The sequence below is a fragment of the Mobula birostris genome, chromosome 28 (assembly GCF_030028105.1).
Source record: "Mobula birostris isolate sMobBir1 chromosome 28, sMobBir1.hap1, whole genome shotgun sequence".
NCBI lineage: Eukaryota > Metazoa > Chordata > Chondrichthyes > Myliobatiformes > Myliobatidae > Mobula > Mobula birostris.
The window spans coordinates 19152778-19180368 of record NC_092397.1 but is presented as its reverse complement, the minus strand read 5'-3'; the positions used below and the strand labels follow the sequence as shown (position 1 = coordinate 19180368).

Sequence of the window (27591 nt, the reverse complement as noted above, 5' to 3'; positions counted from 1 at the left end):
CACTTTATTGCCCCTACCTGTGGAATCAAATGTGTCTTCAAATGCCTCATACATTTCATTTACATCCACAACTTTATGCCCTCTCCCTCTCTTTAAAAAAAACTTGCAACACCACCTCCTCTACCAACTAATCTATCACGCTTAATTACAATATAACACTTGAAGGAAGAACTTAAATGCGATAACAATCAGGTTTCCTGAATACATATAATATCACATAGATTTGATAAATCAGAAATAAACTTGAAGTTTTGACCATTAGAAATCAGGCTTCTGAAAATCGCCCTTCTGATGCAGGCGGGGCGGGAGGTGCGGAATGTAGTGGGACGTTTATGATTGGTGAACCAGTGCCCATTCTGATTGGAAAGAGCAAATATTCCAATCACAGGGCTGCCTTATTCACCAATCAAGAGACAGCAACTGCAGAAGCGCGGAAAATACCGTCTAACCGCCGAAATAAACTGAAATTTGCAATACACCGCCAAAAAAAGCCTTTGTTGCTGAAATTAAACCGCAACAGGCTTGTTTGTAGGCTCTTTACCCCCGTTACTGGAGTCCGACACACTTAAACAAAGTGTAGTTAATATTGCGATGGTGTCTGAGAAATTAGTTCACCGATATCTTTCAATTGATAAACGATTGGAATAAAACCGGTTCTCAGCTGCTGTTCGCGGTCGGTCATTATGTAAACTCAAGTCAGTTTAGCAAGGGGTCGCCCGTCAGAAAGTGGAGCTTTAACAAATACTCTGAACGACCCGTGACAGTGTTCAGCTCTTGCGTCGGAATGGGGTTAAGAGAAGTATCGAAAATGGGACAAAGCTAAATGAACCCACGGTAATTAAACCAGAAACATTAGCGTCCATGTCAGAGAAATCTGATGACCGAGAGGAAGCGACGGGGAAACGGGTGTGTAACGATTCCATGTCTGGGCAGTTGGCAGGAATTAACAGAGAAATTGGGATTATACTGAGCAGCGGACAGCAAGTTCTGATTAACGGGGATAAGATTCTGAATGAGCATTTCAACAAAAAAAATCCAAATTTACCTCAATTCCATGTCTCAACATCGTGTAACTCTTTTAATGAAACCGTGAGTGGCTCTTAAAAGAGCCTTTGATTTTCCGGTTTGTTTTGTCAGTGAACTTGTCTTCACTTGGAGCTGGTGTACTTGGTCACAGCCTTTGTCCCTTCGGACACGGCGTGCTTGGCCAGCTCCCCGGGCAGCAGCAGGCGCACGGCGGTCTGGATCTCCCGGGAGCTGATGGTTGACCGCTTGTTGTAATGGGCCAGGCGGGAAGCCTCGCCCGCGATGCGCTCGAAAATATCGTTCACGAATGAATTCATGATGCTCATGGCCTTGGAGGAGATGCCGGTGTCGGGGTGAACCTGCTTCATCACTTTGTAGATGTAGATGGCGTAAGTCTCCTTCCTCGACCTCTTGCGCTTCTTGCCAGTCTTGCTCGCTGGTTTGGACAAAGCTTTCTTGGCGCCCTTCTTGGGTGCGGGTTTCGCTGGATCAGGCATTTCCTCGTCGGGTTCAAACACGATAATGAGCAGAAGCTGTTCGGAGCGCGGATTAAATAGGCAGCGCCCAAAGCGGTATGTTAATGAGGATGGGAATGCTGAGCATTTCCATTGGCTGTTTGGAGAAATGAATCACCAATCGGAACGCTGGGGGATGGGAAGCGGCGCCAATGGGCGGAACTTACCGCTGTCGTTTGATGCGGGAGGAAGTACTGAAGGGCAGAGACAGGCCGGGGTGCGGGCTGAAATTGAAAAGGGAAAGGCAAATTTCAAAAGCCGAATGAAAATAAAATCAGATGAAATATTGTAAAATTAAACACTAGGACATTTAGTTCATGACATAGGGCTGCAGGAGAGTGAAGGAGAGATTTGGACATTTCAGTGTAAAGTTTAAATCGAGTTTATTTATGCACAGGTGAAAGGATCAAAGTATTTGTAGCAGCATCACAGACACATTGCATCAGAGACACAACACTGACAAGAAACACTGATATTAAATATGAATTATACCAAAATATTCAAACAGACAGAAGACTATCAGAACAAAATCAAAATAACAAACAGATTATGCCGGCAGTGGGAGAATCATCCCTCTTGTGCCTCTTCATCTCGTCACTCTAGATTCAGTGTCACACAACGCTGCCACTTTGATCTGGCCTATGCCTTCATCAACCAAGTCCAACACTTGCCTTTAGTGCATCTTCTTCCCCCTTACACTGGTCATCGGGTTTGTGGGGGTGTGCCCAGGGTTAGTGGGGGTGTGTGCCCCTTTGGACCTCAGGATTAGGTTTGAGGGTAGGGCTGGTGGATGTATATGCGGGGCTGGGAGAGATAATGCTGTGGAGTTTAGTATGGTGAGATAGGTGGGGCTATGGTGGATAGGGTAGTGTAGTGTAGCCACTTCAATCTGGCCCATGCCCTTCATTAACGTGGCCTGACACCACTTGGCTTAATGAACCGGGTGTTGCAAAGGGACACATCGTCAGTATGCAACCTGGGGTCATTGGGTGTTTTGGGTCTTTAATCATGAGACATCCTCGCCCAGGCAACCCAGCCAGGGTTAATCAGGCCCGCTTGTGTTTATCCCATGGATCAAGGTAACGAGAGGCATGTAATTCTGCATGTTGTGGGTATTTTAAACCTTGTTATTTGGCTTTATTTTGACCATTTGGGGAGTAGAATGTTCTGAGGCCTAGTAATCAGGCTTTACCTCCAAGTAAGGTTCAACTTTCCTACTTTCAATTTAGAATTGTCTTTATTTTGCATCTGTATGCCTGGGATTGCATGGGTTAAATTAACAGTGTTCACTGCAGTACAAATTAGTGATTAGGTCTGTGGAGATTGGTCCATAATTCCAAAATGCAAACATCTCTGAAATCCAGATTTTTTTGTGCTGACATGACATCACAAATGGAGAATTTTACTCAGGATTAAATGGCTTGCCTAATGAAGAGAGTTTCACGGCTCTGGGCCTCTATTCATTGGAACTTCGAAGAAAGAAGGGTTACCAAATTGAAACCTATCAAATAGTGAAAGGGCTTGATTGAGTGGATGTGGAGAGGATTTTTCTTGTGATGGGTGTGTCTAAAACTGGACCACACAGCTTCACAATAGAGGGTCATCCTTTTAGAATGGAAATGAGGAGGAATTTCTTCAGCCAGAGAGTGGTGAATCTGTGAATTTTTTTGCTACAGGCAGCTGTGGAGGCCAAATCACTGGGTATAGGCAGAGATTGATAGATTCTTGATTGGTCAGGGCATGAAGGGATACAATGGAAGGCAGGAGATTGGGGCTGAGAGGAAAAATTGATCAGTGATGATGAAATGCCAGAGAAGGCTCAACAGGCAAAATGGCCGAATTCTGCTCCTGTATCTTATGGTCTTATGGACTCACTTAGTGACTAAATCTCTCCCAGAGATCTCAGCTTTGACTCAACCCAGCAACTGAGGCTCCACATTACTTATATAAGGAATACAGAAGTTCTTTGTTCTCTGATTAACAAAACATCTCATTTCCATCCTGAATGCTTGTCACCTCATTCTGAGCAACAGACACAAAATGCTGGAGGAAGTCAGCAGGTCAGGCAGCATCTATGGGAAAGAGTAACGAATCGATGCTTCGGGCTGAGAATCTTCACCCTGAGATCTGATGAAGTGTCTCGGCCCGAAGTGTCGACTGTTAACTCTTTTTCATAGAGGCTGCCTGTCCTGTTGAGTTCTTCCAACATTTTGTGTGTGTTGCGTTTGATTTCCAGCATCAGGAGATTCTCTCGTGTTTGTGATTTACACCTCATTCTAAGGGTATTTTCCTCAGATATGGAGTTCTCATTCAGGGGAAAGATCCTCCTTGCCTATTGCCTGTCATATCCTGAAAGAATCTAACAGATTTCCTCGTTTTCTCATGAACAGCAGGGAATACAGACACAGCGCACTCACTCTCCTCTCATATAACCAACCTTCCATCCCCGGAACCAACCCAGTCAGTGCGGGGAACAGTCACTGCACTCCCTCTATTGCAGGGATATCCTTCCTGAGGAAGTGTGACCAAACCTGGACACGATACTCAAGGTGTGCTCTCACCAGGGCCCTATATAATCCCAGTGAGACCTCTGTACCCTCTTGTACAATCTCCATGGATCACAGGACAAAATACTGTTTGAACATAGAACATAGAATAGTACAGCACAGTACAGGCCCTTCGGCCCACAATGTTGTGCCGACCCTCAAACCCTGCCTCCCATATAAATAGAACATAGAATAGTACAGCACAGTACAGGCACTCTCATTACTTGTTGTATCTGCATGTAAACTCAAGTGATTTGTTTACAAGGATGCCCAGGTCCCTCTGAACATCCCTGTGTGGAAATGACTCTTACAGTGTGTTCCTGGGAATGGGTGATCACACATTTCCCCACATTCTGTTCCATCTGCCACATCCTCAACCATTCACTCTCCTGTCTACATCCCCCAAACCTCCTCACTACTGACACTGTCCCTCCCGCTCTGCCACAGCAGCAGACATAGTCACTGAGTTATGCAGCACAGAAACAAGTCCTTCAGCCCAACACATCCATGCTGACCAAGTGGCCAAACAAAATTATTGTCAGTTGCCTGCATTTGGCCCTTGGCCCATGTCCCTGTGAAACTTCCCTCTCCACAGTCCAAGAGATATTGCAACTGTGCCCACCTACACCACCACTTGGGGTAGTTTGTTCCATGTAAACAGCACATTCTGTGTACAAAACCTGCTCCTCAGGGTCCTATTTAAATCTTTCCTCTCTCACTTTATATCTGTAATCTCTCACTTCCAACTCCATAAACCTGGAGAGAACAGATTCACTGTTGACCATATCTATGACTGCCATTATTTTATCACCTCTCTAATGTCACATACACTCTGGTGAGAAAGGTCCTGGCCTATGCAGCCTCCTGTTAAATCCCTTTTGCACCCTCTCCAGTTTAATGTCACCCTCTGATCACATGGCAACTATAACTGTACTCCGTGCTCCAAGAGTAGTTTCCCCGAGGCTGGTAGAGCTGTAACGTGACGTCACAGTCCAGTGCCCGATACTCTACCCGATGAATGCGAGTGTGGCGAACAGCTTCTTCACCGTCCTGCCTACCTGTGTTTACACTCTGAAGGAATTCGATATCTACACCCCGATATCTCTGTTTTACAGCACTCCCAGGGACAGACCATTCCCCACGGCAGTTCTGCCCTGGTTCGTCAATGACAATGGAACATCTCACATTTATCTGTCATTCCTCAAATCAGTGACCTCATTGATCACCGTCCTGTTGTAATGTTAGTTACATTGTTTCACACTCCACGATATCACCAACTTCAGTGACATCGATAAATTTGCTGAGCCGGGCAGTGACGTTATCAGCCCTGACTCAGCTCCCAGGCTTTTCCTCGCAGCGATACACGCGCAGTGCTGGAGGAACTCAGCAGGCCAGGCAGCATCTATGAGAAACTGGAAACAGCCAACGTTTCAGGCCGAGACCCTCCATCAGCATCCGCACAATGGTCTTGTGTTTGGTTTTCCTTCGATTCTAAGTTACTGGATAACATGACCCATCCTCCAATCCTCTGCCACCACTCCTGCCCGAGAAACGCGCAGAGAGACAGAGGCGGGGAGGGGAGGAGACAGAGTCAGAGTGACGGACAGAGCCGAGAGCGGCCTCTCATCGTCCAGCTCCGTCTTCACTTTAATACACCCGGCAATTTCCAACGGTTTGTCCGAAACACTGAGCTCCAGAGAGAGAGAAAAAAACGACCTCTGACACCACGTACAGAAGGAGTTCTAGGAATTTACTGGCGGTCGGACTTCATCGGATCAGATTAGAGTGTGATTGGCGCAGGATCAATTTCAAATTGCCCGCCAATTTCAGAGCACCCAGCAACGGTGATGGAAGACTTTTTTAAAAATTATTTACCGTTAGTTTTATCACGCATTATACAATTTCAGTTTCATTTAATAAAATTAATATCTAATCCCCTGAGTTAAGATTTAAATGCATAATTACGGAGTCGCTTCTCTAAACGAGTGAACTGATTCCTGTCCGAGACGGATAAAAGAATGAAGATCGATCTTAACGCGTTCTGAAGTAATCACCGACTGGAAAGGCAGATTCGCAGGAATATTGCAAACCGAACCGATTAATCTGTTTCAAATGTAACTCAGCTGAATGTATCGATAAAAATAATTAAAAGTCTGTGGATACGGCTCCGTCTGTGAGGCGGTGGGTGGCTCTTAGAAGAGCCTTTGTTTTGTGCTCGGGAGGAAGTGGGAGTTTTTCAGCCGCCGAAGCCATAGAGAGTGCGGCCCTGGCGTTTCAGAGCGTACACCACATCCATGGCAGTGACCGTCTTGCGCTTGGCGTGTTCAGTGTAGGTGACCGCATCCCGGATCACATTCTCCAGGAAAACCTTCAGCACCCCGCGGGTCTCCTCGTAGATCAGACCCGAAATCCGCTTGACGCCGCCACGGCGAGCCAGACGACGGATGGCCGGTTTGGTGATGCCCTGGATGTTATCACGGAGCACTTTACGGTGCCGCTTGGCTCCGCCTTTGCCCAGTCCTTTGCCTCCTTTCCCTCTGCCAGACATGATGCTGCTTCACTCAGGTCGCTGCTCACTGACAAACTGCCTGCTGCTGTCTCCTTTTATACACAGCGCCCCGACCTGCCCGAGAAACGCGCAGAGAGACAGAGGCGGGGAGGGGAGGAGACAGAGTCAGAGTGACGGACAGAGCCGAGACCGGCCTCTCATCGTCCAGCTCCGCCTTCACTTTACCACAACCGGCAATTTCCAACGATTCATCCGACACAAAGCGCTCCAGCGAAAAACAAAACTCCCTCACACACAGTCTGAAAAGAACGAGAGCCAATGTCAGGCCAATAAACATGGTGGGACTGATGGACTGAAATGAGTTTATTTCAACACTAGGAGTACTACGTTATCGGACGGACAGGGCTGGGAGCTCAACATTCCTGGGATTCATTGTTTTACATGTGAGTGGGGGGTTAAAAATGCAGAGGTTACCCCACTGGGAATGTCACAGCAAACTGGAAGGTTCATTTACAGAGGCAATCTGCAGTTACACTGTTGGGGCGTTTGTATTGGCCCCGCAACAACCAGTGGGGGGACATTATCTTCTCTAGATTAACTGGAACTTGCTTAATTCTTAAATGCGCCAGATTTCTTCAGTGAATCTGAGAGGTGTTTGAAACATTATGTACAGAGCCCAACCAGAGGTGAGAACAGATGGGAATGAGCCAGGCCAGGTGACAGTTGAGAGTCAGTGAACATTTTGGGAACAGTGATCACAAGTTTCTTTTTTTCTTAGTTACAAGTAAAAATAAAAGTAGATCTTGTATGAAGGTACTAATTTGCAGGAGGACAAGTCAGGACGGAGGAAGACAGGAGCCAAGCGACATTGATTGGGAGCAGCCACTGTCAGACAAGTCCACATCTGATGTGTGGGAGTTGTTTAAAGACCAGCAACTCTGAGTTCAGGATCAGCATGTTCCGGTGAGGAGTGAGGAGAAGGATGGTAAGTAAGAGATCTTTAGACAAGCGGAGAGATCCTAAATTTAGTCAAAAGGTTATGGAAAGTTTGTGAAGCTAAAGTCAGACTGGGTACCTTTGGAATATAAAGGTAGCAGGGAAATGCTAAAGCAGGTGATAGGAAAGGCCAAAAGGGGCCACAAACTGTCCTTGTAATGTAGGACCAAAGATGATCCCAAGGCCTTGTGATTTGTATTAATAAGACGAGGATAACCAGAGAATAGAAATGTCGACTCAAGATTAAAGGAGGAATGATGTGGTTGAAGTCAGATCAAGTGGCTGAGGTACTAAATGAGTATGTTGTGTCAGTATTTACTGAAGTGAAGGAATTGAATGGCAATGAAAACAGAATGAGACATGCGAATGTGCAGAGACATTTTGAGAGTAAGGAGCAGGTTGTGCTGGGACGTCTGAAAAGCAATAAGATGGCTAAGACTCCAGGGCCTGAAGGCAAATATCCTACAACAGTGAAAGAAACAAGTGAGCAGATTGCCGGTGATTTGACAAGGATCTGTGTGTCCTCGATCACAACATGTGAGGTCCCACAGGACTAGAGTGTCAGAAATATTGCAGCTTTGATCAAGAAGGGAAATAACAAGAATCCAGGAACCTATAGGCAAGGCAGCCTCATTTCAGTGGTAGAGAAGCTACTGGGGAGGATATTGAGGTACAGGATTTATGCACATTTGGAAAGGCATGGCCTGCTTAGGGACAATCAACATGGTTTTGTGTGGGCAGATCATGCTTGACAAAATTGATTGAAGTTTCTCAGGAAGTGACACAGGCTAAGATACAGGAGCAGAATTCAACCATTTGGCCCGTCGTCTGCTCTGACATTTCATTGTGGCTGATCCATTTTTCCTTTCGGCCCCAGTCTCCTGCCTTTCCCCTGTATACTCTGACCAATCAAGAATCTATCAACCTCTGCCTTAAATATACATAAAGTCCTGGCTTAACAGCTCCCTGTGGCAATGAATTCCACAGATGAACCACTCTCTGGCTAAAGAAATTCCTCATCTGCACATTCTACAAGGATGTTCCTCTATTCTGAGGCTGTGTCCTGATATTAGACACTCCCACCCATCTTCTGCACATCCACTTTATCACTGCCTTTCACCATTCGATAGGTTTCAATTGGGCCACCCCTCATTGTTCAAAAATTCCAGTGAATACAGGCCCAGAGCCATCAAACACTCTTCATATGACAAGATGTTTCATCCTGGAATCAATCTGGAGAACCTCCTTTGAAACCCATCGAGTTTCAGCTCATCCTTCCTTAAGATGAAGAGCCCAAAACTGCTCACAATTCTCCAGTGAGACCTCCACAGTACTTAATAAAGTCTGATCATTACTATGATTGGCGCAGATATTGTGAGACGAAGGGCAGGTTGCCATCTGTTCCATATTGTGTACTGATGAATATGTTTGATCTGACAGTAATTGCAGGGACATGGTGACAGAGACTGGGACTTCGACATTCTACTATATTCAATGTTCCACACGGAATTGGCAAAATGTAAGTTATTAGGTTTTATTGTTTTGCAATGGATTTAATTTGGCTTTTTTGACACTGATCAACAGAAAAGACTATGGTGTCAAAGTGAAAACAGATCTAAATTAATTGTAAATATGAAACAAAATAATTCATTGCCTTAGTATTTACCTCCTTCAAAGCCGTAATTAGTTGATGCACCTTTGGCAGTATTTACAGTTGAGTGTGTGGATAGGTGTCTATCAGCTTTGCACATCTGAACACCGCAATTTTTCCCCATTCTTCTTTACAAAACTACAGAAGCTCTGTCAGAATGCATGGGTTAGTGAGCGAACACTTCTTTTCAAGTCCAGCCACAAATTCTCAATTGGATTGAGGTCTGAACTCTCACAAAGCCACTCCAGGACATTAACTTTGTTGTTTTAAGGCATTCCTTTGCAGCTTTGGTTTTATGCTTGTGGTCATTGTCATGCTGGAAAATTAATTTTCTCCTAAGTCGCAGTTCTCTTGAAGACTGAATTTGGTTTTCCTCCAGGATTTCCCTGTATTTTGCTGCATTCATTTTACCCTCTACCTTTATGTGCCTTTCAGGGCCTGCTGCAGTGAAGCATACCCACAGGATGATGCAGCCTCCACCATACTTCACGGTAGGGATGGTGTGTTTTTGATGTTGTGCAGTGTTTGCCTTACTCCAAACTTAGTGTTTGTGATGGTCAAAAGGTTCAATTTTGTTTTCATCAGACCATAGAATCTTCTTCCAACTAACTTCAGAGTCCCCCACAATTCTGGGAAACTCCAGGGAAGATTTCATCAGAGCATTTTTCAACAGTGGCTTTTTCTCTGCCACTCTCCCGTAAAGCTGTGACTGGTGAAACACCCGGGCAACAGTTGATGTATGCACAATCTCTCCCACCACTGAAGCTTGTAACTCCTCTAGAGTTATCATAGGTCTCTTGGTGGCCTCCCCCACTGGCCCCTTCTTGCATGGTCATTCAGTTTTTGAGGATAGTCTGCTCTTGGTAGATTTAGAGCTGTGCCATATTCTTCCCACTTCTGGATGAGTGACTTAACTGTACTCCAAGGACATTCAGTGACTTGGAAATGTTCTTGTATCCATCTCCTGGCTTGTGTTTGTCAATTACCTGTTTGCAGAGCAGCTCAGAGTGTTGATTTGTCTTCACGGTGTAGTTTCTCCCAGGATACTGACTCACCAGCAGTTCGACCTTCCACTTACAGGTGTACTATTACTACAATCAATTGAAACACCTTGACTGCACACGGTGATCTCCATTTAACTGATCATGCAACATCGAAAACTAGTTGGCTGCACCAATGATGATTCGGTGTGTCATATTAAAGGGGGTGAATAATTAAACAGACAATTATTTTGTGTTTTAGATTTGTAATTAGTTGAGAGCATTTTGTAGAGATTTGTTTTCCCTTTGACACAAAAGAGTCTTTTTCCATTGATTGGTTTCAAAAAAAGCCAAATTCAATCCACTGAGATTCAATGCTGTAAATTTTCATAGGAACTTTATATGTAGGGACAATGATGGTGAAAGGGGGAGGGAAAGACAACATTGGTAGGAGCGGCCTCAAGATCCTGGGGTGTGGTCAAAGGCATTCAAGGAAATATTAAATCAAAGAACATACAAAGAGGCGCTGGTGGTGCACAAGAGAATCAGAGATTTTCTAGGAACCAGTGAAAAGCTAAAAGTAACAAGGAACACACAGAGAAGTTAACTCAATAATTTGCATTAGTGCTCACAGTGGGACACAGCAAACATCCCACAGATATCTAACGGTGACATTTCAACATTGTGCCATAATGTATAACAATTGGCATCACAAGGGAGAAACTAATGGGACTAAAAGCAAACTTTACCAGGTCCCAACGACCTGCACTGGAGGGTTTCACGGGAAGTCTGTAGAGAAAGTAAAGACATTGAAGTTTGTCAAAACTCATTGTTACAGAAAGGTCCCAGTGGAGTTGAAAACCATTGCTGAAGAAGGGTGGAAGATAAAAAGCAGGTAACTGTAGTCCTGTTAACTTCACTTCAGGTACTGGAGTTGATAATGTATCAAGAAATAACAAATCATTTGGAAAAGTTCAATGTCTACAGTCAGGTTCACACAGATTCCACGATGACCAAAGTTCCCATCTGAGCTTGTGGTCTGTAACCCCCTCACCACCACATTATGAAGAAGGTTATCCTCCTCCTTGTCCCATTTCTCTGCATTTGGCCCAGATACTTCAAAACCTTTTCTTTCCATCTATCTGTCCAAGTGCCTTTTTAATGTACCTGACTCAACCATTCCCCCTAGCAGCTCATTCCATTTCCAGCCTCCAGGTCCCTCATGATTTTATACACCTCTGCAATATCAGCACTCATTCTCCAACATTACAGGGAAAATTATCCAAAACACCTTTCCACAAATCCTTTGAGATCCAGTAACATCCCCATAAATCTCCTCTGTGCTCTTTCCAGCTGAATGGTGTCTGTCATACAGCAGGGTCACAGAAACTAAACACTATTTGCAAAATGTGGCCAAACCAACGTGTTGGACAACTGCAACATCTCATCCCAGCTTCCATATTCGGGGCCCTGAGTGAAGGCCAGTGTTCCAAAAGCCTCTTCACCACCCTGTCCATCTGGAACCTGGTCTTGGACCCTGTAACCTGGGTTGTTGAATGTTAAGTCATGTTTGACAAACACACCAGAGATTTGAGACTTTACAGGGGAAGTTGGAGAAGTGGTGTTTTTGGATTTTCAGGAGCCATTTGCCAAGGTGCCACATGTAAGGCTGGTGCACAAGACCAGAGCTCAGTACTGGGAAGGAAGTGTGTTAATACTGACTGAAGACTGGTTACCATACTGAGACAGAATAACAGGTCTGTTTCAGACTGGGATGATATAACTAGTGGAGTGTCCCAGCGACCAGTTCTGGATTGTCAATGATTTATTATTGATATTAATGACCCGGAGGAGCAGCAGAGAGTGAGGAATCCACGGTGGCAATGACAGGGAATGTGGTGGGGGACATGTTGTGATTGGACATTTCATCTCTTCAATGGGACATGGGAAGCTGGCGAGCAGAATACATGGTAAATGGAGTTTAATGTGGTGAAGTGTGAAGGCATGTAGAGTGGTAGGAGGAATCAAAAGTCAAACTATTATTTATGTGGAGATAAATTATAAATGAGAGAAATAGAGAGGGGTCGAGGTGCTGAACTACACAACAAAATAGAGACAGGAGCAGTGAGTGGTTCATAAAGCCATATATGACCAAGGTTCAGAGGTGAATGGTTCATTGACATTTACTGCTGGGTTGTTGGTGCAGAGAAACAGAGAAGTGTTGTTACTGTGACAGACAAGTGCACAGTGATGGATTTTGGGAAGTTAAAGCAGGTCAGGACATACCGAGTAAATGGAGGGTCCTGAGGAGTGTTGATGAAAGAGAAACCTGGGGCACAGGTACGTAACTCCCTGAAAGTGCCAACACAGGCAGACAAGGTGGTGAAGAGGGAGCACAACATGCTTGTCTTCATCGGCAAAGGCTCTGAGAGGAGTTGGGACATCACATTACAGTTGTACAAATCAATAATGACACCACACCAGGAGTACCCTGTGCAGTTCTGGTTACATGAGAGGAAGGATGTGATTACGCTGGAAAGGTGCAGAAACAATTCACAGGAATGTTACCTGCTCTGGGGGCTTGAGTTACAAGGAAAGATCAGACTGACTGGGACTGTTTTCCCTGGAGTGAAGGAGACTGAGGGGAGACCTGACAGAAGATTACAGAACTATGAGAGGTGTAAACAAGGTAAACAGGCAAGATCATTTTGCCAGGGTAGAAATATCAAATATGAGAAGGCGCAGCTTTAAAATGCCACGGTGAGAATTTAAAGGTGGACATTAGGACAGGTAAGATTTCTGTTTCTGTACAGAGAGTGGTAAGGGCCGGGTATGGGCTGCCATGGGGAGTGGTGGAAGCAGATATGATAATGACATTTAACAGGGTTTTAGATAACCAAATGAATATTCAGAGAATTGAAGCACATGAATTATAAGCAGGCAGAAGAGATTTAGTTTCATTTGGCATCGTGTTCAGCACAGACATCATGGGAAGAAGGGTCTGTTCCTGTGCTGTACTGTTCTGTGTTCTTGGTGAGCCTCAGTGACAGGGGAGTCTTTAGCCGGGGTCACAGACAAGTGTATCTGTGGCAAGGAGAGAGACTGCACGATGGTGCATTACCTCCCTGGTACCAGGGCCAAGGATGGAACTGAACAAGTACAGGCCATTCTGAAAGGGCAGGGTGAGCAGCCAGAGGTCGTGGTCCATATTGGCACGAACAAAAGAGAAAAGTCCTGCAAGGAGAGCTCAGGGAGTTGGGGAAAAACTGAAGTGGAAACTCTGTGGTCGGGGCGGGGGGGGCAGCGGTGGTGGAAATCCCAGTGCCACCTGCTAGCGAGGGAAGAAATAAAAGTGTGGTACAGTTATATGTGTGGCTCACGAGCTGGTGCAGGACGGAGGGTTTTAGTTACATGGGTCATTGGGCTCTCCTTCGGGACAGGTGATGGGAAGAGTAAGAGGTCAGTAACTGGCATTGACGGATGTGGATTAACACAGAAAGTAAGTCCAAATGGATAAATTACAGTGTCTCAGTAGCATTACAAGTGCACAGATATACAAATATCAGAAGAGAAGCAAGAGAAAGAATAAAAAGTAAGTTACCTCCAACAGTCTAACATGGGGGTGGGGGGGGGGTCATCACTTCCGCGGCTATAGGTTGACTCATTATTGACTTTGACGACCCAGTGTAAGAATGACTTCATACAGCGCTCCTTGGAGCAGCAGAGTTGTCTTATTCTGTTACAGAAGGTGCTCCTCTGTTCAGCCAAGGTGGCATGCAGAGGGTGAGAAACATTGTCCAGGATTGCCAGGATTTTCCGTAGGGTCCTTTGTTTTACCACGGCCTCCAGTGTGTCCAGTTTCTCTCCTATAACAGAACCAGCCTTTCCAATCAGTTTGAGTCGGATAGCCTCACCCGTGTTGGTGCCATTGGCCCAGTACACCACTGTGAAGTTAGGCCAAGTTACTGAGCACACTGGCACTGAGGGCCTGAAGTGTGTTTATATCAGTGCAGTGTAGAACGGTTAAGGCAGACGTACTTAGAGCCTGGATTAGTACATGGCACGGTGATCCAGCCATTACAGAGATCTGGCTGAGAGAAGGGCAGCACTGACAGATAAACATTCCAGGATTCAGATGATTCAGACAGTCCAGAGGAAGGTGAATGAGGTTGGGGCTCTGTACTGCTGATCAGGCAGAATGTCACAAGGTCAAGGTCATCCCAGAGGCTCATCCAGTAAGACAACGTGGGTAGAAATCAGGAATAAGGAAGGTGCAATCACCATGATGGGATTATACTGTAGACCGTACAATAGCCAGTAAGAGACAGAAACAGATATGTTAGCAGGTTATGGGATGATGCAAAAACTACAGAGTAGATTTGGTGAGTGAATATCTCCTCAGAGTAACTGGGACTCCGTTACACCCTGAGGCTTGGATGGGGCATTATTTGCGTTCAGGAAGGTTTCCTGAAACAATATGTGGTCCACCAGGGAGGGAGACATTCTTGACTTCACCTTGGGAAATATGGGACTCAGCAGAGTGGTGGCAGGAACAACCAGTGTTCAAAGAGGAATTAGACAGGTCCTTCAGGGGAAATGACCTGCAGAGCTGTGGGGACAGAGTGGGTAATGGGATTGTGGAAATGTTGTAGCAGGAGTTGGTATTAATTTGATGGGTCAAATAGTCTCGACGATCACAGAATGATTCTCTGCCCAATAATAGTCTGAAAAGATCATTCTGGTCGCCAGTGAATCTTCCAAGCTCCAGGATGGACAAGATCAATTGTGTAATAAGGACACACTTCTGTCGAAATACTGACACTGTATACCAAGCACACTGAGCTGCCAGAGCACAGCACCGGCCAGTGAGGACACAGACCAGTACAACACCCGGCTCTCTACTACAAAGTTCAAAGCTGAAAGTAAATGTACTATCAAAATACATTTCTGTCACCATATAAAACCCTGAGATTAGTTTTCTTGTGGGCATACTGCTGGTTTGTTACAGCAGTTGGGGAAGGTTGAAACTAATTTGGCAGGGGCGTGGGAACAGGCATGAAAAGACTCAGGGTAGGACAGATGGTAAAGGAAGCAAAGATCGCATGCAGTCACACTGTCAGGAAGGGCAGGCAGATGATAGGACATAACTGCAGCCAGCAGGGTGAGTATCAGTGCATGAGGGATACAGAATTAATAAGGGTAGCAAATACAGTACTCAAACTGTTATATCTCAATACACGGAGTATAAGAAATAAGGTGGATAATCTTATTGCCCTATTATGGATTGTTGTGACCATCACTGAATCACGGCTGAAGAATGTTTGTAGTTGGGAGCTAAGTGCCCAAGGTTACACGTATCAGAGGGACAGGAAGGTAGGCAATGGGGATGGAATGGCTCTGCTGATAAAGAATGGTAACAAATCAGTAGAAAGATGTGACATAAGATTGGAAGATGTTGAATGCTTGTGAATTGAGTTAAAAAACTGCAAGGGTAAAAGACGCTGATGGTAGCTATATACAGGCCTCCCAACAGTTGCTGGGATGTGGGCCACAGATTACAACAGGAAATAGAAAAGACATATCAAAAGGGGAATGTTATTCGAGATTTCATGGGAGTCAGGGGAGATTTTAACATGCAGGTTGATTGGGAAAATCAGGTTGGAAATAGATCTGAAGAGAGTGAGTTTGCTGAATGCTGAACAGATGGTTTTTTGGAGCAGTTTGTCATTGAGCTATTAGGGGAACAGCTATACTGGATTATGTGTTATTGAATAAACTGGAGGTGATTAGGGAGCTTAAGGTAAAAGAACCCTTAGGAGGCAGTGATCTCAGTATCATTGAGTTCAACCTGAAATTGGCTAGGGAGAAAGTACAGTCTGACATATCAGTGTTTCATTGGAGTTAAGGTAGTTACAGTGGTTTGAGAGAAGAGTTGGCTAAAGTAAATTGGAAGGAGATGCTGGCAGCAGAGAAGCAACAGTTTCTGAGGAGAATGAGGGAGGTGCAGGATGAATGTATTCTAAAACCAAATAAATACTCAAATGGCAAAATAGTACAACCGTGGCTGACAAGGAAATCAAAGCTAATGTAAAACCAAAAGGGAAGGCATATAACAAAGTAAGGCAGCAGAAAGGGAATTATAGACCAGTTAGCCTGACCTCAGTGGTTGGGAAGAACTGGAGTCAATTATTAAGAAGTATTGGAAACACAGGACAAGAAAGGACAAAGTCAGCACAGTTTCCTTAAGGGAAAGTCTTGCCTGATGAACCTGTTGGAATACCTTGAGGAGATTACACGCAGGATGGATAAAGGGGATGCACTGATGTCATATATTTGGACTTTCAAAAGGCTTACTTTGACAAGGTGCCACAAATGATCGTGGCAATAAAAGGATTAATGCACGAGGGTGACCACTAGAAGTGGTAATGGTGCTGGAGATGGACAGACCCAGAGTTTCCAGGACGCTGAGACCAGAGATTCAGTGGGTTGGTCAAACCTGAGGTCAGGCTGCAAATAGTTTGGTGACTACCACGACTGGAAAGGGGAAGAGACAGACAGTGCATGTCTCCCTGTGGCTGTGACCCTCAGCAACAAGTACACTCCTTTGGATACCCCTGGGAGGATGACAAACCAGAGAACAGCAGCCCGTCATGTCAGTGATACTGACACCCTGGTCCGATGCTCCACGGGAGGAAAGGTCAATCACAGCAGTGATGACAACAGACTCACAGTACAGGGGATGTGCAGGAGATTCTGTGGCAGCAAGAGAGTTGCCACAGCGGGGTGTCGCCTCCTGGGTACTGGGGTCAGGCACGTCTCCGATGTGCAGGATTTCCTAATGATAAACTTGCCAGTTGATTTGGTGGTAAGGAAATCAAATGCAACGTCAGCATTCATTTCAAGAAGACTACAACACAAAAGCAAGGATGTAATGCTCAGAGTTTATAAGGCATTGGTCCGATCACACTTGGTATTGTGAACTGTTTTGGGCCCGTTATCTAAAAAGGTACGTGTTCACATAGGAGAGGGTCCAGAGGAGGTTCACAAGAATGATCCTGGCAATAAAAGGGTTCATGCACGAGGATTGTTTGCTGGCTCTCAGCCTGTACTTGCTAGACTTTAGAAGAATGAGGGAATCTCATTAAAAACCTATCAAAAATAGAAAGACCTACAATGGAGTGGAGAGGATGTTTCCGACAGCGGGGCAGTCTGGGATCACAGGGCACAGCCTCAGAATACTAGGACATCCTGTTAGAACAAAGATCAGGAATAATTTCCATACCAAGGGGTAGTGCATCTGCACAGCCTGTGTCAGGATGTTGTTCATTGACTATAGCTCAGTGTTTAATATCATCAATCCCACAGTCCTGATTAATAAGCTGCAGAACCTGGTCTCTCTGCAACTCGATCCTCGACTTCCTAACCAGGAGACCACAATCTGTGCGGATTAATGGAGACGGGCTAACCCCTATGGACATCAGTGGATCTGGGGTTCAGACGGTAAACAGTTTTAAGTTCCTCAGCATCAGCATACCGAGGATCTCACGCAGTTTGCACACACCAGCTGAGTGGTGAAAAAGGCACAACAGCGCCACTTTCACCTCAGACGGGTGAGGAAGTTTGCTAGGGGCCCCCAAATCCTAAGAACTTTCTACAGGGGCAAAATTGAGAACATCCTGAATGGCTGCATCACTGCCTGGTATGGGAACTGCATCTCCGTTAATCGCAGGACTCTACAGAGAGTGGTGCAGACAGCCCAGCGCCATCTGTAGTTGTGAACTTCCCATCACTGAGGACACTTACAACAAAAGGTGTGAGAAAAGGGCCTGAAGGATCACTGGGGACCTGAGTAACTCCAACCACAATCTATTCCAGCTGCAGCCATCCAGGAAACAGGACCGCAGCATAAAAGCCAGGACACACAGGCTCCAGCTCAGCTTCTTCCACCAGGCCATCAGACTGATTAACTCACACTGATTTGAGTGTATTTCTATGTTACACTGGCTGTTCTATTTATTATAAATTAATATAAATTACTATGATTGTAAATTGCACATTTAGACGGAGATGTAACAAAAATTTTTACTCCTCATGTACATGAAGGATACAAGAAATAAAGTCAATTCAAATTGATATCTCCTCCTCGCTGACGATCAACACTGACACTGGTGCACCTCAGGGATTGTGCTCAGCCGACTGCTCCACTCCCCCTCTACCCATGACTGTGTGACTAAGCGTAGCTCAAAAGCCATCCAAAAATATGCTGGATACAAACGTTGCTGGTACAATCTCAGATGGGGTTTGAGAGGGATAAGGATCGGTGATGGTCTCCCGAATGAGCTGCCAGAGGAGGTGGTGGAGGCAGAAACGCACGAAGTCTCTGTTCATGAACACTTCCCATTCACTGTGTACATCCTGCCCTGGTTGAACTTCCCAGTGCTGGGTCCATTGTTGTTTTGCATCTGTATTAACGATCTGGATGAGAATGTGGTAAACTGGATCAGCAAGTTTGCAGATAACACCAAGATTAGGGGTGCAGTGGACAGCAAGAAAGGTTAGCAAATACTGACATGGGATGTTGTCCAGCTGTTAAAATGGCAGATGGAATTTAATGCAGACAATTATGAGGTGTGTGCAACAAAAATTTAACGAGAGAAATGTGTGATTTAAAGAGGATGAGGAAAAGCAAGAAGGCTGCGAATGGCACGGCTCAGGATTTCTCGAGCGAAGGTATTTTACTACTTGGAGTAAAGAGAGGCAAGATTGCACAGGCACGTGACATCAGCCAGTAGAGCAGGAAAAGGTTAAAAAGAAGACCGCCATATCCAGCGGGCAGCAGAGTGAGAGGGCTTTGGCTCAACGGGCTTAGGTGGTAACGAGACAAGGTAGGTTTACCTGCGTTAATTGTGGAAAGGAAGTACGTGTGTGAGACCGGTGTTCTATGCTCGGTGTCAGATGTGGAAAGTTCTGGAGTCCCCAGCCTCCTGGATGGCAATATCCGCACCTGGTGTGTTGAGCTGCGACACCTAAGGGACTACGTTAGGGAATGGGTGCTGCAGCTCGTTGACTTTTGTCTGGTCAGGGAGAGCGAGGAGGTGATAGAAGGGGGTTATAGGCAGGTGGTCACACCGGGACCACAGGAGACAGACAACTGGTTAACAGTCAGGAGAGGGAAGGGGATGAGTCCGGTACCAGAGAGTACCCCTGTGGCTGTCCCCCTAAACAATAAGTACTCCTGTTTGAGTACTGTTCGGGGGGGGAGGGGAGAGATAGCCTTTCTGGGGGAAGCAACAGTGGGAGTCCGGCTCTGTTGCTCAGAAGGGTAGGGAAAGGAAGAGAAAGGCAGCAGTGATAGGGGACTCTTTAGTTAGGCGATTCTGTGGACGCAGGAAAGAAAGACCGATGGTAGTTTGCCTCCCAGATGCCAGGGTCCGGTAAGTTTCAGATCGCGTCCAAAATATCCTGCAGTGGAATGGAGAACAGCCAGAGGTCGTGGTACATATTGGTACCACTGACATAGGTAGGAAAAGGGAGGAGGTCCTCAAAACAGTCTACAGGGAGTTAGGAAGGAAGTGGAGAAGCAGGAGAGCAAAGGTAGTAATCTCGGGATTACTGCCTGTACCACGTGACAGTGAGTATAGGAATAGAATGAGCTGGCGGATAAATGCGTGGCTGAGGGATTGAAGCAGGGGGCAGGGATTGAGATTTCTGGATCATTGGGACCTCTTTTGGGGCAGGTGTGACCTGTACAAAAAGGACGAGTTGCACTTGAATCCCACGGGGACCAATATCTTGGTGGGGAGGTTTGCTACTGGGGGGAGTTTAAACTAGAACTGTTGGGGGGTGGGAACTGAACTGAAGAGACTGGGGAAGAGGCGGTTGGCTCACAAATAGAGAAAGCTTGGAGACGGTGTGTGAGGGAGGACAGGCAAGTGATAGAGAAGGTACGTGCTCAGACCAACGGTTTGAGATGTGTCTATTTTAACACAGGGAGTATTGTGAACAAAGCGGATGAGTTTAGAGCATGTATCACTACTTGGAGCTATGATGTGGTGGCCATTACAGAGACTTGGATAGCTCAGGGACAGGAATGGTTACTTCAAGTGCCGGGTTTTAGATGTTTCAGGAAGGACAGGGAGGAAGGCAATAGAGGTGGGGCGTGGCACTGTTGATCAGAGATAGTGTCATGGCTGCAGAAAAGGTGGACGTCATGGAGGGATTGTCTGCAGAGTCTCTGTGGGCGGAGGTTAGGAACAGGAAGGAGTCAATTACTCTACTGGGTGGTTTTCATCGGCCACCCAATAGTAACAGGGATATCGAGGAGCAGATAGGCAAACAGATCCTGGAAACGAGTAATAACAACAGAGTTGTTGCAGTGGGAGATTTTAATTTCCCAAATATTGATTGGCATCTCCCCTGAGCAAGGGGTTTAGATAGGGTGGAGTTTGTTAGCTGTGTTCAGGAAGGTTTCTTGACACAATGTGTAGATAAGCCTACAAGAGGAGAGACTGTACTTGATTTGGTATTGGGAAATGAACCTGGTCAGGTGTCAGTTCTCTCAGCAGGACAGCATTTTAGAGATAGTGATCATAATTCTATTTCCTTTACAATAGCATTGGGAGAGATAGGAACAGACAAGTTAGAAAAGTGTTTAATTGGAGTAAGGGGAATTATGAGGCTATCAGGCAGAAACTTGGAAGCTTAAATTGGGAACAGATGTTCTCAGGGAAAGGTACGGAAGAAATGTGGCAAATGTTCAGGGGATATTCGTGTGAAGCTCTGCATAGGTACATTCCAATGAGACAGGGAAGTTATGGTAGGGTACAGGAACCGTGGTGTACAAAGGCTGTAGTCAATCCAGTCAAGAAGAAAAGAAAAGCTTACAAAAGGTTAAGAGAGCTAGGTACTGTTAGAGATCTAGAAGATTGTCAGGCTAACAGGAAGGACCTTAAGAAGGAAATTAGGAGAGCCAGAAGGGGCCATGAGAAGGCCTTGGTGGGCAGGATTAAGGAAAACTCCAAGGCATTCTACAAGTATGTGAAGAGCAAGAGGATACGACGTGAAAGAATAGGACCTATCAAGTGTGACAGTGGGGAAGTGTGTATGGAACCGGCGGAAATAGCAGAGGTACTTAATGAATACATTATTTCAATATTCACTACAGAAAAGGATCTTGATGAGTTCAGTGATGACTTGCAGCGGACTGAAAAGCTTGAGCATGTAGATATTAAGGAAGCGGATGTGCTGGAGCTTTTGGAAAGCATCAGGTTGGATAAGAGGCCGGGACCGGATGAGATGTACCCCAGGATACTGCAGGAGGCAAGGAAGGAGATTGCTGAGCCTCTGGCGATGATCTTTGCATCATCAATGGGGACAGGAGAGGTTCCGGAGGATTGCGGATGTTGTTCCCTCATTCAAGAAAGGGAGCAGAGATAGCCCAGGAAATTATTGACCAGTGAGTCTTACTTCAGTGGTTGGTAAGCTGATGGAGAAGGTCCTGAGAGGCAGGATTTATGAACATTTGGAGAGGTATAATATGATTAGGAATAGTCAGCATGGCTTTGTCAAGGGCAGGTCGTGCCTTACGAGCCTGATTGAATTTTTTGAGCATGTGACTGAACACATTGATGAAGGGAGAGCAGTAGATGTAGTGCATATGGATTTCAGCAAGGCATTTGATAAGGTACCTCATGCAAGGCTTATTGAGAAAGTAAGGAGGCAAGATTGCACAGGCACGTGACATCAGCCAGTAGAGCAGGAAAAGGTTAAAAAGAAGACCGCCATATCCAGCGGGCAGCAGAGTGAGAGGGCTTTGGCTCAACGGGCTTAGGTGGTAACGAGACAAGGTAGGTTTACCTGCGTTAATTGTGGAAAGGAAGTACGTGTGTGAGACCGGTGTTCTATGCTCGGTGTCAGATGTGGAAAGTTCTGGAGTCCCCAGCCTCCTGGATGGCAATATCCGCACCTGGTGTGTTGAGCTGCGACACCTAAGGGACTACGTTAGGGAATGGGTGCTGCAGCTCGTTGACTTTTGTCTGGTCAGGGAGAGCGAGGAGGTGATAGAAGGGGGTTATAGGCAGGTGGTCACACCGGGACCACAGGAGACAGACAACTGGTTAACAGTCAGGAGAGGGAAGGGGATGAGTCCGGTACCAGAGAGTACCCCTGTGGCTGTCCCCCTAAACAATAAGTACTCCTGTTTGAGTACTGTTCGGGGGGGGAGGGGAGAGATAGCCTTTCTGGGGGAAGCAACAGTGGGAGTCCGGCTCTGTTGCTCAGAAGGGTAGGGAAAGGAAGAGAAAGGCAGCAGTGATAGGGGACTCTTTAGTTAGGCGATTCTGTGGACGCAGGAAAGAAAGACCGATGGTAGTTTGCCTCCCAGATGCCAGGGTCCGGTAAGTTTCAGATCGCGTCCAAAATATCCTGCAGTGGAATGGAGAACAGCCAGAGGTCGTGGTACATATTGGTACCACTGACATAGGTAGGAAAAGGGAGGAGGTCCTCAAAACAGTCTACAGGGAGTTAGGAAGGAAGTGGAGAAGCAGGAGAGCAAAGGTAGTAATCTCGGGATTACTGCCTGTACCACGTGACAGTGAGTATAGGAATAGAATGAGCTGGCGGATAAATGCGTGGCTGAGGGATTGAAGCAGGGGGCAGGGATTGAGATTTCTGGATCATTGGGACCTCTTTTGGGGCAGGTGTGACCTGTACAAAAAGGACGAGTTGCACTTGAATCCCACGGGGACCAATATCTTGGTGGGGAGGTTTGCTACTGGGGGGAGTTTAAACTAGAACTGTTGGGGGGTGGGAACTGAACTGAAGAGACTGGGGAAGAGGCGGTTGGCTCACAAATAGAGAAAGCTTGGAGACGGTGTGTGAGGGAGGACAGGCAAGTGATAGAGAAGGTACGTGCTCAGACCAACGGTTTGAGATGTGTCTATTTTAACACAGGGAGTATTGTGAACAAAGCGGATGAGTTTAGAGCATGTATCACTACTTGGAGCTATGATGTGGTGGCCATTACAGAGACTTGGATAGCTCAGGGACAGGAATGGTTACTTCAAGTGCCGGGTTTTAGATGTTTCAGGAAGGACAGGGAGGAAGGCAATAGAGGTGGGGCGTGGCACTGTTGATCAGAGATAGTGTCATGGCTGCAGAAAAGGTGGACGTCATGGAGGGATTGTCTGCAGAGTCTCTGTGGGCGGAGGTTAGGAACAGGAAGGAGTCAATTACTCTACTGGGTGGTTTTCATCGGCCACCCAATAGTAACAGGGATATCGAGGAGCAGATAGGCAAACAGATCCTGGAAACGAGTAATAACAACAGAGTTGTTGCAGTGGGAGATTTTAATTTCCCAAATATTGATTGGCATCTCCCCTGAGCAAGGGGTTTAGATAGGGTGGAGTTTGTTAGCTGTGTTCAGGAAGGTTTCTTGACACAATGTGTAGATAAGCCTACAAGAGGAGAGACTGTACTTGATTTGGTATTGGGAAATGAACCTGGTCAGGTGTCAGTTCTCTCAGCAGGACAGCATTTTAGAGATAGTGATCATAATTCTATTTCCTTTACAATAGCATTGGGAGAGATAGGAACAGACAAGTTAGAAAAGTGTTTAATTGGAGTAAGGGGAATTATGAGGCTATCAGGCAGAAACTTGGAAGCTTAAATTGGGAACAGATGTTCTCAGGGAAAGGTACGGAAGAAATGTGGCAAATGTTCAGGGGATATTCGTGTGAAGCTCTGCATAGGTACATTCCAATGAGACAGGGAAGTTATGGTAGGGTACAGGAACCGTGGTGTACAAAGGCTGTAGTCAATCCAGTCAAGAAGAAAAGAAAAGCTTACAAAAGGTTAAGAGAGCTAGGTACTGTTAGAGATCTAGAAGATTGTCAGGCTAACAGGAAGGACCTTAAGAAGGAAATTAGGAGAGCCAGAAGGGGCCATGAGAAGGCCTTGGTGGGCAGGATTAAGGAAAACTCCAAGGCATTCTACAAGTATGTGAAGAGCAAGAGGATACGACGTGAAAGAATAGGACCTATCAAGTGTGACAGTGGGGAAGTGTGTATGGAACCGGCGGAAATAGCAGAGGTACTTAATGAATACATTATTTCAATATTCACTACAGAAAAGGATCTTGATGAGTTCAGTGATGACTTGCAGCGGACTGAAAAGCTTGAGCATGTAGATATTAAGGAAGCGGATGTGCTGGAGCTTTTGGAAAGCATCAGGTTGGATAAGAGGCCGGGACCGGATGAGATGTACCCCAGGATACTGCAGGAGGCAAGGAAGGAGATTGCTGAGCCTCTGGCGATGATCTTTGCATCATCAATGGGGACAGGAGAGGTTCCGGAGGATTGCGGATGTTGTTCCCTCATTCAAGAAAGGGAGCAGAGATAGCCCAGGAAATTATTGACCAGTGAGTCTTACTTCAGTGGTTGGTAAGCTGATGGAGAAGGTCCTGAGAGGCAGGATTTATGAACATTTGGAGAGGTATAATATGATTAGGAATAGTCAGCATGGCTTTGTCAAGGGCAGGTCGTGCCTTACGAGCCTGATTGAATTTTTTGAGCATGTGACTGAACACATTGATGAAGGGAGAGCAGTAGATGTAGTGCATATGGATTTCAGCAAGGCATTTGATAAGGTACCTCATGCAAGGCTTATTGAGAAAGTAAGGAGGCATGGGATCCAAGGGGACAATGATTTGTGGATCCAGAACTGGCTTGCCCACAGAAGGCAAAGAGTGGTTGTGGACGGGTCATATTCTGCATGGAGGTCGGTGAGCAGTGGTGTGCCTCAGGGATCTGTTCTGGGACCCTCACTTTTCGTGATTTTCATAAATGACCTGGATGAGGAAGTGGAGGGATGGATTGGTAAGTTTGCTGATGACACAAAGGTTGGGGGTGTTGTGAATAGTGTGGAGGGCTGTCAGAGGTTACAGCGGGACACTGATAGGATGCAAAACTGGGCTGAGAAGTGGCAGGTGGAGTTCAACCCAGATAGTTGTGAAGTGGTTCATTTTGGTAGGTCAAATATGATGACAGCATATAGTATTAATGATAAAATCCTTTGCAGTGTAGAGGACCAGAGGGATCTTGGGGTCAGAGTCCATAGGACGTTCAAAGCAGCTGCGCAGGTTGACTCTGTGGTAAGGAAGGCATACGGTTCATTGGCCTTCATCAATCGTGGAATTGAAATTAGGGGCTGAGAGGTAATGTGGCAGCTCGATAGGACCTTGGTCAGACCCACTTGGAGCACTGTGCTCAGTTCTGGTCGCCTCACTACAGGAAGGATGTGGAAAGCACAGAAAGGTGCAGAGGAGAATTACCAGGATGTTACCTGGATTGGGGAGCATGCCTTATGAGAATAGGTTGAGTGAACTCGGCCTTTTCTCCTTGGAGCGACAGAGGATGAGAGGTGACCTGGTAGAGGTGTATAAGATGATGAGAGGCATTGACTGTGTGGATAGTCAGAGGCTTTTTCCCAGGGCTGAAATGGCTGCCACAAGAGGGCACAGGTTTAAGGTGCTTGGGAGTAGGTACAGAGGAGATGTCAGCTTAAGTTGTTGTTTTTTTTTCTTTATTTTAAACGCAGAGAGTGGTGAGTGCTTGGAATGGGCTGCCAGCAACGGTGGTGGAGGCTGATACGATAGGGTCTTTTAAGAGACGTTTGGATAGATACACGGAGCTTAGAAAGATAGAGGACTATGGGTAACCCTAGTAATTTCAAAGGTAGCTACATGTTTGGCACAACTTTGTGGGCCGAAGGGCCTGCATTGTGCTGTAGGTTTTCTATGTTTCCTTTCTCCCCAGAGGGAGGTTACAATCTGGAACGCACTGTCTGAAGGGTTGGTGCAGGCTGGTATTTAAGGACCATCTGGATGAGCATTTGAATCACCAAGGCAGGGTAGGAGACAGACCAAGTGCTGAGAGTGGGGACAGATTCTTAATGGTCAGTATGGACATGCAGAAACCACTGACAGTGAAAGTGCAATGGGAACCTGAAACACAGAACTTCAGGATGGTCATACCTAAAACATTCAGTACCCAGTATGATGGGATTGTTGTTGTACATAGGTATTAATGGTGAAATACTGAACCAACCCCCTCAAAAGGCTACCAAAATGCTGCCATTCCCTGTGCACCAGTTACAATAGTTTTCTATGGGAATTTGGTGAAGTACTCTGGATGATATTAGGAGAGATGGCTGACAGCTTGGTCACAGTGGGAGGGTGCAAATATCTTCTCAGAGGATAAGGGGTTCAGTGGAACAAGCTCACAGCTGAGAATGAAGGTGACAAACCCCACTGCAGTGGAGGACTGCTGTGGTCAGGTTTGTACAGAATAGAAACAGACCCTCTGGCCCACCACATTTATGTTCCCCATCATACACAGCTATACTAATCCCACTTTCCTGCATTAGTTTAATATTCCTCTGGGTCTTGCTCACTGAAGCCCCTGTGCATGTGCCTCTAATATTGTTACACAGTTCCCTGTATATAGCATCACAGGCAGACAGGGTTGTGTGTTCTGCTTGCCTCAACAGTCAAAGAACTGCCTCTCATTAGAGTCGGATAAAACTGTTTAAAGACGGATTCAAAGGGGATCTGAAGGGTAAATATTTCACACAGAGAATAGCTGGTATCTAAATCAGTACCAGAAGAGGTGTGGGGGAGGGGGGCAGAAACTCCTCAGGAACCTGTGTACATCCTGCCATGATTTAACCTCGCAAAATAGAGTCACTGGTTTATACAGAAATGAAACAGTCCCTTCGGTACAACTCATCCCCGCTGACCAAGTTGTCGGCCTGAACTCGTCCCGTCTGCCTGCATTAGGCCCGAATCCCTCTCAACCTTTCCCATCCATGTGACTGTGCAAATGTGTTTTAAATATTGTACCTGAGGCAGAGAGCCGGTGCAGTGAGGCGCTGACAGACACTCACTGCTCCGCGGGCAGGAAGAGGAGAGACCGAAACCCCAACAAGTGGAGACCGACGCCACCACCCCGGACCGTTCCCCAGGAAACGACGTCGCTGAAGGTGGGGCTTTGTGACGTCATCGCGCAAGGGTCAGAGGCTCACGGTGTCACGTGACAGTGAGTCGGCAGCCGGGGCAGAGGGAGCTGTCAATCAGCAGAGCGGCTGAAAAACTTGCGACCATTGTAAACAGAATGGGGAGAGCGGGAGATTTCCAGGGACGTGACCCACTCCCCCATTCCCTGGAATTGAGTGTGTTATACACAGTAACATTCATATTATAATTTAGCTCTTCGATCTTATAAATATGAAATGTTTGTATTTTGTATATTTTTGTGTGGATAATCTTTTTATAATTTTGGATAAATATGATGGAACTAGATCACTGAAAAAA

At 46.0% G+C, this 27591-nt stretch overlaps 2 protein-coding genes across 2 annotated transcripts; both read right to left on the bottom strand.

The window, feature by feature from the left end:
- Positions 1–560: 560 nt before the first annotated feature.
- Positions 561–27206, bottom strand: LOC140188851 (histone H2B-like). The gene is made up of 2 exons (XM_072245506.1): positions 27121–27206; positions 561–1765 (listed from the first exon to the last, which is right to left on the bottom strand). The coding sequence occupies exon 2, from the start codon at positions 1521–1523 to the stop codon at positions 1149–1151; it is 375 nt and encodes a 124-aa protein (XP_072101607.1). The 5' UTR covers positions 1524–1765; positions 27121–27206; the 3' UTR covers positions 561–1148.
- On the bottom strand, positions 5728–27194 carry LOC140188853 (histone H4). Its single transcript, XM_072245508.1, has 2 exons — positions 27121–27194; positions 5728–6895 (listed from the first exon to the last, which is right to left on the bottom strand). The coding sequence occupies exon 2, from the start codon at positions 6633–6635 to the stop codon at positions 6324–6326; it is 312 nt and encodes a 103-aa protein (XP_072101609.1). The 5' UTR covers positions 6636–6895; positions 27121–27194; the 3' UTR covers positions 5728–6323.
- Positions 27207–27591: the final 385 nt, after the last annotated feature.